This window comes from Gossypium raimondii, chromosome 9, assembly GCF_025698545.1.
Source record: "Gossypium raimondii isolate GPD5lz chromosome 9, ASM2569854v1, whole genome shotgun sequence".
Classification (NCBI taxonomy): Eukaryota; Viridiplantae; Streptophyta; class Magnoliopsida; order Malvales; family Malvaceae; genus Gossypium; species Gossypium raimondii.
The window spans coordinates 48,801,697-48,812,514 of record NC_068573.1 but is presented as its reverse complement, the minus strand read 5'-3'; the positions used below and the strand labels follow the sequence as shown (position 1 = coordinate 48,812,514).

General features: G+C 31.3%; 2 protein-coding genes across 2 annotated transcripts; both read left to right on the top strand.

The window, feature by feature from the left end:
* The first annotated feature begins 3,062 nt into the window (after positions 1-3,062).
* On the top strand, positions 3,063-5,074 carry LOC105800696 (CASP-like protein 1D1). Its single transcript, XM_012631966.2, has 3 exons — positions 3,063-3,368; positions 3,850-3,976; positions 4,685-5,074. Exons 1-3 carry the CDS (start codon positions 3,112-3,114, stop codon positions 4,904-4,906), a joined length of 606 nt encoding a protein of 201 aa, XP_012487420.1. The 5' UTR covers positions 3,063-3,111; the 3' UTR covers positions 4,907-5,074.
* Positions 5,075-5,962: 888 nt separating this feature from the next.
* LOC105800694 (uncharacterized) lies at positions 5,963-8,884 on the top strand. The gene is made up of 4 exons (XM_012631964.2): positions 5,963-6,129; positions 6,228-6,362; positions 7,229-7,477; positions 8,489-8,884. The coding sequence occupies exons 1-4, from the start codon at positions 6,058-6,060 to the stop codon at positions 8,729-8,731; spliced, it is 699 nt and encodes a 232-aa protein (XP_012487418.1). The 5' UTR covers positions 5,963-6,057; the 3' UTR covers positions 8,732-8,884.
* Positions 8,885-10,818: the final 1,934 nt, after the last annotated feature.

The following is a 10,818-nucleotide window of genomic DNA, read 5'->3' as shown; positions in this document are numbered from 1 at the left end:
GAAGTCTTCATGACCATTTTATTTTGGTCTAAAGTATTAATGTGGGTGACATTTGAGTCACAACAGATTGTATTTACATGGTGGGAAGCTCTTCGGACAAGGTGGTATAAACTTAATATGAATGGGGGAGTTGACATGTGATCTGGAAGTGCGATAGCGGGTGGGATAGTAAGATTCTACCAGGACGACTGGGTAGTTGGGTATGGGCGTAACATAGGTGTTAGCTCGATCCTAGAGGCAGAACTCCGAGCAATTGTTGATGGGTTAGAAACAGCTTGAGAGAAGGGGGTGCGTCAGCTGCTAATTGAGAGTGATAGTAGGACAGCAGTAGACCTAATACTTGGAGCTAAAATGGTGGGATTGCCGAGATTAGCACCGGAGGTTCACAACTGGATATCGAGGGATTGGCAAGTGGACCGGAGATCCGACATGTACCACGAACAGCAAATATGGTTGTTGATGCTATACACAAGACAATAAGGTGTTGCCAAATAGGTTTTTTTATTTTTTCTCACAATCTGCTTTGACGACGCAAAATGTAATGTTGAGAGATAATAGTTGAGTAACTAGTCTATTATTATCGGTTGAGCGTTATAGCTGAACTTCCTCTTGTAACTAAAAAAAAAAATACCTAAGAGATCCATGTGTTATAGGGATTGTATCAAATTAGTCATTCTATTATTAACTGGACCAATTTATTCTCTATACCATTAAAAAGAATATAAATTCAAATTTTAACAGAATAAACAATTGTTCTATTCTAACAAAATATTAACATAAAAAATTTAATTTATAAAACCATAAAAACTTTAAAAATATTAACATTACTAAACAATAAATGATGTTTACTCTATTTTAATTTGACATTATTTAATTATTTTTAATAATATAAATATTAAATTAATCTATTTAATAACGGAGGGATCAATTCGTATGAAATATTGAATCAACCATCCCATTGTGCCAAACACTTGGTGGATTATCAAGTTCTTAATAGATGCTGTTAATTTTTAATGGTTTATTCGAAACGCGGCGTTTTCACGTGATTTTAAAAAATAACGCTTAAAGTGATAAAAAGCGTAAACATTAGGGATCAAGCTCAGAATTATGCTTAGCAGCCATGTTCAACCGCCATAATGTGAAAAGGGGAAATTTTCTTAAATTCCCGTTTTGTTTTCGCCATACTTTCTCTGACTTTTTTTCTTTTTAATTTAATACCAAGTATAGAATGATTGGACGACTTTAAAACTATCTTTTTGATTCTAGATATTGCATTGAATTGAATAATCTCTCTCTCTCCCTATCTGACTTCATATGCAAGCTTTATAAAAACAATTGATATCTTGAAAGCAATGGCTTAGGGTCATAAATGCTAATTTCCCCATTCTTTATTGTTTTATAAAAATGTATTCCTATTCTATATAAATGTATATCGACCCAGACAGCAAATTGCTCAAAACCAATAAAAAATTAGATATCGAGACAAAAAATCGACAGTTGAACCAGTATAGCTAATTTTATTATATATTATTGTTTCTATGGTTTTTTAAAATTCTCGAATATCGACTTGAAAATCAGTAATTGGATCAATTCAACTACGAGTCTAATTATTAAAACATTGACATTGAGCAAAGGTCTCATTTGTTAGACCCGAATAACAATGGTCCATAAAAAAAGTGGATTAGACTATTTTACAGTTATAATGTCAAATTTAGCCCTCAACATTTATATCCATTATAAATTTGGTCCTAATTTTGTAATTTATAATGTAATACATTAATATTAATTTTATGCAATCTTATACATGACATTTTAATTTAATTTAATTTTCACAAACCACTAGCACCATTACTGATATCACATAAACAAATAATTATACTTATCCAGCATAAAAATAAAATGATATATTCATTTATTTAAATTTATAAAATTGAATTAAAATATATATATTTTATATTTAAATCAAAATCAATGTTTAAAATATGAGGCTAAATCAAAATTTCCTTTTATATAAAAATGAAGTTTCCTTATGTGAACGCTATCTCTGTTATGCAAACTAACCTATCTTTTCTCCTCATCTTACATCAAAGTCAAATATTTGATTTTCAAACAAATACTGTATATGTACATATATATATATATATATATAGACATCTCTTTTGGCTAGCAGTAGTCGCTTAGCCAGCGGGGCTGGTTGCTTAAAATAGATTTTTTTATGTAAATTAATAATGATAAAATTAAATTTTAATATTTTAAAATGATAAAAAAAATTAAAATTTTAAAAATTATGAATATATAAACTATTAAAATAATAAAAACATATTTTTACTATCATAAAAATATATAATTTAATTCTGACTCTAAAAAAATATTCTTCCTCCTAGACTAGCTAAGAGCCAATTTGCAAACCTACGGTTAGTGTAAAAATAGCGGTGGCAGTGAGATTAGATACTATAGCGATACTGTAGCGTGAGACAAAAAGTAAACTAAACGCACAGCACCCAGTCGCCCATCCAAACCCACCCCTAGTCAAATGTTGAAACAATATAATATCAACATTAACACAAATTGCAAAAACCATGTTGACATATATATATATATATATGTTGACAATCTACCGTTATCTAAAATTATTTTTATATTTAACACATATATGGTATGGATGGGTAATGTGGAGTATAGTGGCCCGTAAATATTACCCGACCCTTTTATTTTCTTTAAAATTATTCATTTAATACGTATTTAAATATGGATGATAAGATGTGGATGAATCAAGTACAGTGACTCACAGCATAATTTGACCAACATTCCAGAACCAATTGCAGATTATAATAAATTTCATCCTCCACTCTCCAACATGGTGTGAAACAGCAAGAAAAGTCCCCAACCAAAAAAAAAAAAAGCTAACATAATATTCAAAAAATTAAATTAAAAAAATAAGAAATCTCAACAATTGAAATTAGTAATCAACTTTTGAATGGCGTGCGGGGAATTCCAACCAAATTTGATTTCTTTACTCAAAATTTTCATTATATAAGTACCATTCCATCACTTCATAACTCTCTATATATCTATCATTTTGCCTTTGCTAGTTTCCTTTTAATTTGAACGATGGAATCTACAGATAAACCGGCGGCGGTAGCGGCGACGACAACCACACCACCATCAACGACGGTTGCTGCTAGCAAATGCCCTTTTAATTATTCAGCTGTAGATGTTGGTCTTAGGGTGGTATTGTTTGCTGCAGCTGTAATTGCTGTGGTGGTTATGGCTACTAGCAAGCAAACTGAAATGGTTCCTGTTCCAGGCTTGCCTACTTCAGTTAGGGTTCCTTATTCGGCCGAGTTCACTGATTCACCTGCCTTTGTGTAAGTCTTTTTTAACTTATATTAACTTGTACTCGGGTTTGGTTATATTCGATATATGTACACATTTCACATGAATACGTTGAAGAGTTATATTATATTTTGTCTTCTTTATTTAAAAAAAATGAGTAAATCAATATTTATTTGTTAGATTAAAAAGTATTATTAAATTTCATCCGTTTTTAATGTTAAAATTTGGTCTTTATACACTAGCATATCATGTGTTATTTTTGATTAGTATCGATTACGTGAGTTTCAAAATAAATCGAGATCATATTATATGAGAGATATATCATGTCGAGGTCAGATAAAGATTTAGTATTAAACAAAAATTCCAAGATGGATGTTATTGGATCATGATTTTTATTATTTAAATTATATCTCGGTATATTATATTCATAAAATGAGTTTTCGATAACCACTATGAGAAATCTAGTTTTATAATAATGTAATTAATAAAAACAATTATTATATAATTGTGCAGATACTTTATGGCAGCATTGTCAACAACAGGCTTATACAGCATCATCACTGCTCTTGCATCAACTTTGCTCGGCCGCAAGCCTTCTTATACCAACACCATCTTGCTCGCCTTTGCATTGATGGATGTGGTAAGGCTCATAATTATTCCTTTCAAACCCCTTTCATTAAGGGCTGTCAATTGATTTGTTTTGAATCGGGTAAATTTAAGTTTGTTAGTCGAGCATTTCGAATTTAAGTTATTTTTAGATACATTTTTTAGGTCATTTTATATTCAAGTAAGGTTTTTAGAATTTTAATCGATTCTTAATTCAAACATTTTGTCTAATTTAAACAAGGTTGGGTTCAAGTTATTTTGGTCGATCTTTAGGGTCAAGTCATATTAAATTAAAATCATTTCGGGTTTGAATCTTTTTTGTTTGGATCATTTCGAGCTCAAATTAACTAAATTTTAAGTTTTTTTTATAGATTCACCTAAAAGTAATTAATAGGTTGGGATATTCAATCAATTTCAATTTAATTTTTTTTGGAAAATCAGTATAAAATTAGCTGAATCAAAATGCTTTAAGGGTGAGTTTGGATAGGCGGTGCGTTTACCTGCGGTTAGTGTAAAAACAGCGGTGGCGGTGAGATTAGATACTGTAGCGTAAGATAAAAAGTAAACTAAACGCACCACACCGCACCCAATCGCCCATCCAAACCCACCCTTAACCGATTAACAAATTTTCGAAAAAACCAATAACAGACTAAACTAACTAAATAAATTAATTTTCAGATCCGATTAATTTTATAATCAAATAAATCAAACCGAATTAATCAATCTTGATCATACAATGCAGGTATTTGTAGGAATCGTTGCCTCAGCCACCGGTGCCGCTGGTGCAGTCGCATACATCGGATTAAGAGGCAACAGCCACGTCCGGTGGGACAAAATCTGCAACGTTTACGACGAGTTCTGTCGACACGTTGGAACCGCAATCGCATTCTCGTTATTTGCGGCCATCTTGTTGGTGTTCCTCACCATGTTCTCCACCTTCGCACTTTACAAAAAGATCCGTTGATATTTTTTAGAAACACAGTTCTTAGTTACTCTCATGTCTGAATTTGTATTGTGTGTTCATCTTTTGACTATATAGGTGGCAAGTGTTATTGTCTGTAAATGATGGCTTAGTTTGTATGTTTTTTTATTACATAGTAAATTGAATTGTTTCACATTTAAATCGTTTAAATCAGATAATTGCCCATGGAATAAAATATACTAGAATTTATTTACAAAGTGAGTAAAAAATATGTTAGAATATGTAATAAGTCTATCTATTTTTCATAAATTTAAAATTTAGTTTATGTATTTTTATTTTTAATAATTTAATTTTTATTTTAAAATTCAAGTTCAATTGTTAACTCTATTAGTTTTTGGTCAATTTTATTGGTATGACATTTTGAAAAAAAATACTCATTTGATAGCAATGTAACTATAAAATGTGTTACAACTTAAATTTAACAAAATAATTTTTGACAGTGTTAATATTTGGATTTGAATTTGAAATCTGAAAAATAGAAGAATTAAATTCTTAGAAATAAAAGTATAGAGATTAGATTTTAAATTTTCAAAAATACAAAAATTTAAAATGATTTGAAGTTTAAGACCGATTTAGAATGGGTTAAAGCACACGAGAGGCCTTTTTATTATAAAGACTAGATCAGATTAGTCCCTTTATTATAAAATAGATCAATTTAATCCTTATACCATTAAAAAGAATAAAATAAGTTGAAATTATAACAAAATTAACATTTTATATAAAAAATTTTGAAAATTATTTTTTAATTGTTCAAATCTAAACAAAAGATTTCATTTATAAAACTATGAATACTTTAAATATATTAACTTTATTAAACAGTAAATAACATTTTTATACATTAACATTAATTTTATTCAAATTTAATCTTATTTAATTTTTTTAATAAAACAGAAACTAAATTTATTTATTTCAGCCATAACTCGGCAACAACAAATGGAAAAATTCATGTACCTAAAACGACGTAGTTTGTAACTTTAAATCACAGAGTCCAAGATCTCAAAACAGACAGCCAAATCCAAATTTGGCCCACGTTGCAAGAATCCGACAATCGAACATGTTTTCTGAGATCTTCTAGTTCCCATAAATTTCAGACAAAACACAAAATCCCACTTTCAAAAAAAAAAAAACCCCACATGAATCAATCAGATTACTCATACAGTACACTACCTAATGATATAGCTCTCAAGATTGCTTCTTCCCTTGAGGTTCGCTTACTTGCTTTATCTCTTTTTTTTTTTCTTTTTCTTTTTCTGGGTATTGAATTGAAAGTAAATGAGATATTCTTGGGTATTCGGGTTTCTAGGTGCCGGATCTTTCATCATTGGGTTGTTGTTCTCGGGTTTGGCGAGAGATATGCCAGTCGAATTGTTTATGGGAGTCACTTGTTAAAGAAAGATGGCCTCTTTTATATGAAGCTGTTTATGGGAGTCACTTCAAGGTTGTATTTTTTGTTTTGTTTTTTGGTTAAGTTTTTAATGTGTGTAAATATATGGTGTTTTTTCCCCTCATTTAAGTTGTTTTGGACTAATTGCTCTTGTTTCATGGCTTTGAACTGGGTGTTTTTAGCGAGGTTATGATTAAGGGTGTAGATGAGATATTGGTGCTCATAAGCTATTCGAGTCTAATTTGGAAAAACTTGAATTTGCCCTGGTAACTATCGAGCCGAATTCGAGCACTATAATACACTATTTGGATGGCTTACGAGCCTAATCAAGCTTTTTCCTTTTTAGTATATTTTTATATCATGAAATTAGAAAGAGCTTAATTACCAATTACACGAGAGCCTAATTGAGCTTTTCCTTTATGAAGTTACATTTTTATTATAGAAAGAGTTTAATTACAAATGAGATCGAGCTTAATCAAGCTCAAGTAGTTGGATTATGTTTGGAGCTGAGCTCAAGCTTAGAAATTGATGTTCGAGTCGAGCTTGAGCTTGCCACTATTCGATTACACCCCTAGTTATGAGTTTTATACTTGTTTGGTAGAAAGGAAAAGGAAGGAAAATGGTGAGGAAAGAAAATATGGAGGGAAAGGAAGGTAAAGTTTCATATAAAATTATTAGCTTAAATTCATGAATGTTTTCTTTCTACACTTGGAAAGACAGGATTTTGAGGGAAGGAAAACTGTAAGTCCACTCATTTTACTTCACTCTTCCTATTCTCCTTCCTACCAAACAGTGAAAATGATGGAAAAAATGTAACTTTTCCTTTCTTTTTTCCCCCTCATACCAACCAAACTATTACTTTTTGTTGATTAAGCAAAAAGTACAATTCCTCATTAACTTGTGAAATGTATATGATATAGGATTGGCGAGGATTTTATGTAAAGCAGCACGAAGAGAAGAAGGGTCAAGCCGATTCTGTCATTAACTTGGTGGAACAATGCTCGCAATCCGATTCACTCAAGGTTATAGACTATCTGCATGCAATCAGATGCCTGAAAACGATGCAGTTCGGATTCAGAGATGTTCAAATGCTGCTGTTGAAACAGAAGCTGAATGTTCTGCTTAACTTGATTGGACTACATTACTGCCTTAGCATTCTTCAAGTGCCGGTAAACTTCTTTACCATTTGTTTTTGTTTTGGATCGTGTTGAAATAGTGTAGTGCTGTAGTGAAATATTTTGGTTTAAGTTGTTAGTTGATATATGTTGGTATTGGTTGTTCATGTTGTGGAATTTGTGTTTATGTTGAAGATCGGTTCTAATAAGCTTTGAAGAATTGAAATTCTTCGATGACTGGTGGATCGGAAGCTTCTTTTATTTGATGATGATAAGACGAGATGACGTGTTAAAGAAAATTAACCCCTTAAATTTTATTGACATGGTATGTTTTCTTTAACACGTCATATCCAAGTCGATTGTGAGGTAGGTACACTTACGTGTTCTAAATATGCTTCATGTATATGTGAACTAGCATTTAATGCCTAAATTGACAACTAGAATGACGGGTAAAAATATCAAGGAGGCCCCTATACTCTGTGACAAATTGCATTTTACCCCCTACTAAAAAATAGGCAAATTAGTCTTAGTACATTAGATCAAAGAGTAAACTTGTCCTTTCTATTAAAAGTTTCATCCATTTCTACAGTTAAAAACTTACATGATTGACAAGATAACCAAACAGCAACATGTGTACCTCATACTGACATATAGAGACCAGTTTTAAATAGTAAAAATGGATGAAATTTTAACAAAATGACCAATTTACTCTTTGATCTAACATAAAAGGATTAATTTGTCCATTTTTTAAGTGGAAGGGGCGAAATGCAATCTGGTTCTTAGTACAAGAGCCTCCATGGTACTTTTGCCTAGAATGACCTGGTTAATAAAAGACTAATATTTGAGTATTCAATTAGAGTGTTTTGAAGTCTAAGGACTAATTTGGAATCTTCATGATAGCTTGAGGGTGTTTAGTGCCATTAACCCTAGATTTTAACTCTTCATTTCCCAAAAGTAGAGAGCTAAAATCCTCTACGTATGTGGAAAACTTAAATTTTCGAGTACGCCTGTATGAGATATATATCGGTTCTACTCGCTTCCGATTTTAACATCGTAATTTTACAGGCTTTTTGTATCACGGAAGCACTTTGGGGTGGTAAGATAGTTAATCGACGAGTTTGCGTAAAGTGGCGACAGCCCGGGAGATGGTTCAACGGCTTCCGTATCCGAGATGGATATCATTCCCGTTGTGTCTATCTCGAAGATCTTGTGACGGGAGAAGATGATGGCGAAGTGTTGACGGTACTTGAACGAGGAGCTAGTCGTGAATTTTTACGAGTTCAGGTGTTTGTTGTTAATTCCCCCTAGCAGTCTCCGGTCTAGCCAAACCTCAAATGACTGGTTTCATGTAGTACAGTGTTCATGTCATAATGGTAATAACGTAGTAATATAACTAAAAATGACATTGTAATGAATTTAAAATTAACAAAATAGTTAATAATGGTAACAGTTGGACTTTAATTTTGAAATTTAAAAATTATAGAGATTAAATTCTAAATTTACCAAGAGTTATGACGTATTATAACATAATATATAATACCTTAAACATGATTATAAACGATGTTTTAAAAATCGGAATGGTGGCTAAACCGGTTAGATCATGGTTTCTCGATTAAATTGTTGGTTCAATAATAAAAATTTAAAAAACATATTAAAGATTGGTTTTTTTTTATTTTTTTATCTTGAATTGCTTTTTTTTAGTTTCGAGCGTCTCACTTAGAGATTGGTTTTATCCCTTTTGTTTTAATTCATATATCAATCTAATTATAGCAAAGGGAAAATTATATGAATAGTAAAAAAACAACTTTGAATCATATTAACTTAATTTTATCTTAATTTGATTTGATTATAAAAATTGAACTCGAATCAATTAGCTAGAACATAAATTGACTTAGGGTGGGTTTGGATGGGCGATTGGGTGCGGTGCGGTGCGTTTAGCTTACTTTTTGTCTCACGCTACAGTATCTCTACAATATCTAATTCCACCGCCACCGCTGTTTTTACACTAACCGCAGATAAACGTACCGCCCATCCAAACTCACCCTTAATCTAAAACTAGTTTAAACTTAATGTTTCAAAACAATAGATCTATTTTTTTTAACTAAAAGAAAATAAGTAATCTAAAATAACTCGAATTCATGATAATACAACTTCCAAAATTAAACTTGAAATCGTATCTATTTCAAACAGATTGAAAACATGTTGAACTGTTATTCAGATTAGAAAAAAGAATCCAATAATTCAATACTTCAAACATCGACAACCCATATATTTGAACCCCAAGCAGCAAATTTTCCCGGAAAAATAAGCGAAAAGAGCTCCTAAATTCTTACCAATTTCAACAAATTTGCAGTCACCGTATATTCGTTTTCCGATCATCGGTAACGATAAACAGCATAAGCAGGACGTCGTGGCTGAGGGCTACAAATCGACATCAACAAAATCGCCAAGATTAAAACGATGAGAAATCCGGTGAGACTTAAACCGGCATCATCGGATTCTTCCACGCAACATACTTTCCCCATTGTGAAATATGCCCTTCGGCACAGAAATTCTTTTTCTTTGTTTATTTGCTTAAATATATCATATGATGAAAATGAAAACATTTATAAGAAAAATATCTAGAGAGAAAAGTCAATTTGGATTTTCTATGGTTTTATTGTGGAATTTTGGTTTTCTTTGAAAATAAGTAAACAGGGTTTCTAATATTAAATTTCTAATTAAAATTTGACTTTAGCACTAATGAAAATATAAAATTTGCTACTATTTTTCCTTTGATAGTTGGGAGTGAGAGAAAGTTGGTTCAAACAGAGGGGGCTTTAGTCTATGAAAATAAATATATGGAAGACTTGGAATAGGTGTGCCAATACTAATGGGAGCGTCATAGCTCAAACCACCAACCAAAGCTTTACCTACCCCCATTAATCGAAACGCTTCTCTCTTTGAGCTGTACACAATTCCCCACAAAAAGCTAAAGACAAAACTTAAAAGTTCGAGTCAACTGTCTAGAGAACGACACTTTAAATGTTTCTCTTAAAAGAGTTGACTTCCCCAACAATAAAATGATTTTATTACTTTTATTATTTATTATTTATAAGTTATAACTAGTTTTTTTATTTAATCGTTGATGAATATAAGTGTTCAATTTTCTTGAAAAAGTTTATAAAAAACACGAGACATAATTTTAAATAAATTGATCTTAAACATAAAGTGAAGTCTTATAAATGAACTGAATACTATAAATAGAAAAAAAATAAACCAACAAACAAAAACCTTTATAATCATCTCAACATTTTTTTAGATGGGATGGATTGGCCATGCCTCTTTGGGATCATTGATTGACGTATTTGGAAGAATCAATACTTGTTTACCTTTCAAGCATTTCTTGGAGTAAT

Excerpts from the sequence above, each read along its gene's own strand:
- LOC105800696 (XM_012631966.2), top strand. The coding sequence starts at position 3,112 with ATGGAATCTACAGATAAACCGGCGGCGGTAGCGGCGACGACAACCACA. Across the intron at positions 3,369-3,849 it reads ACTGATTCACCTGCCTTTGT|ATACTTTATGGCAGCATTGT; the intron begins GTAAGTCTTTTT and ends ATAATTGTGCAG. Across the intron at positions 3,977-4,684 it reads CCTTTGCATTGATGGATGTG|GTATTTGTAGGAATCGTTGC; the intron begins GTAAGGCTCATA and ends CATACAATGCAG.
- LOC105800694 (XM_012631964.2), top strand. The coding sequence starts at position 6,058 with ATGAATCAATCAGATTACTCATACAGTACACTACCTAATGATATAGCT. Across the intron at positions 6,130-6,227 it reads AGATTGCTTCTTCCCTTGAG|GTGCCGGATCTTTCATCATT; the intron begins GTTCGCTTACTT and ends TCGGGTTTCTAG. Across the intron at positions 6,363-7,228 it reads TTTATGGGAGTCACTTCAAG|GATTGGCGAGGATTTTATGT; the intron begins GTTGTATTTTTT and ends TATATGATATAG.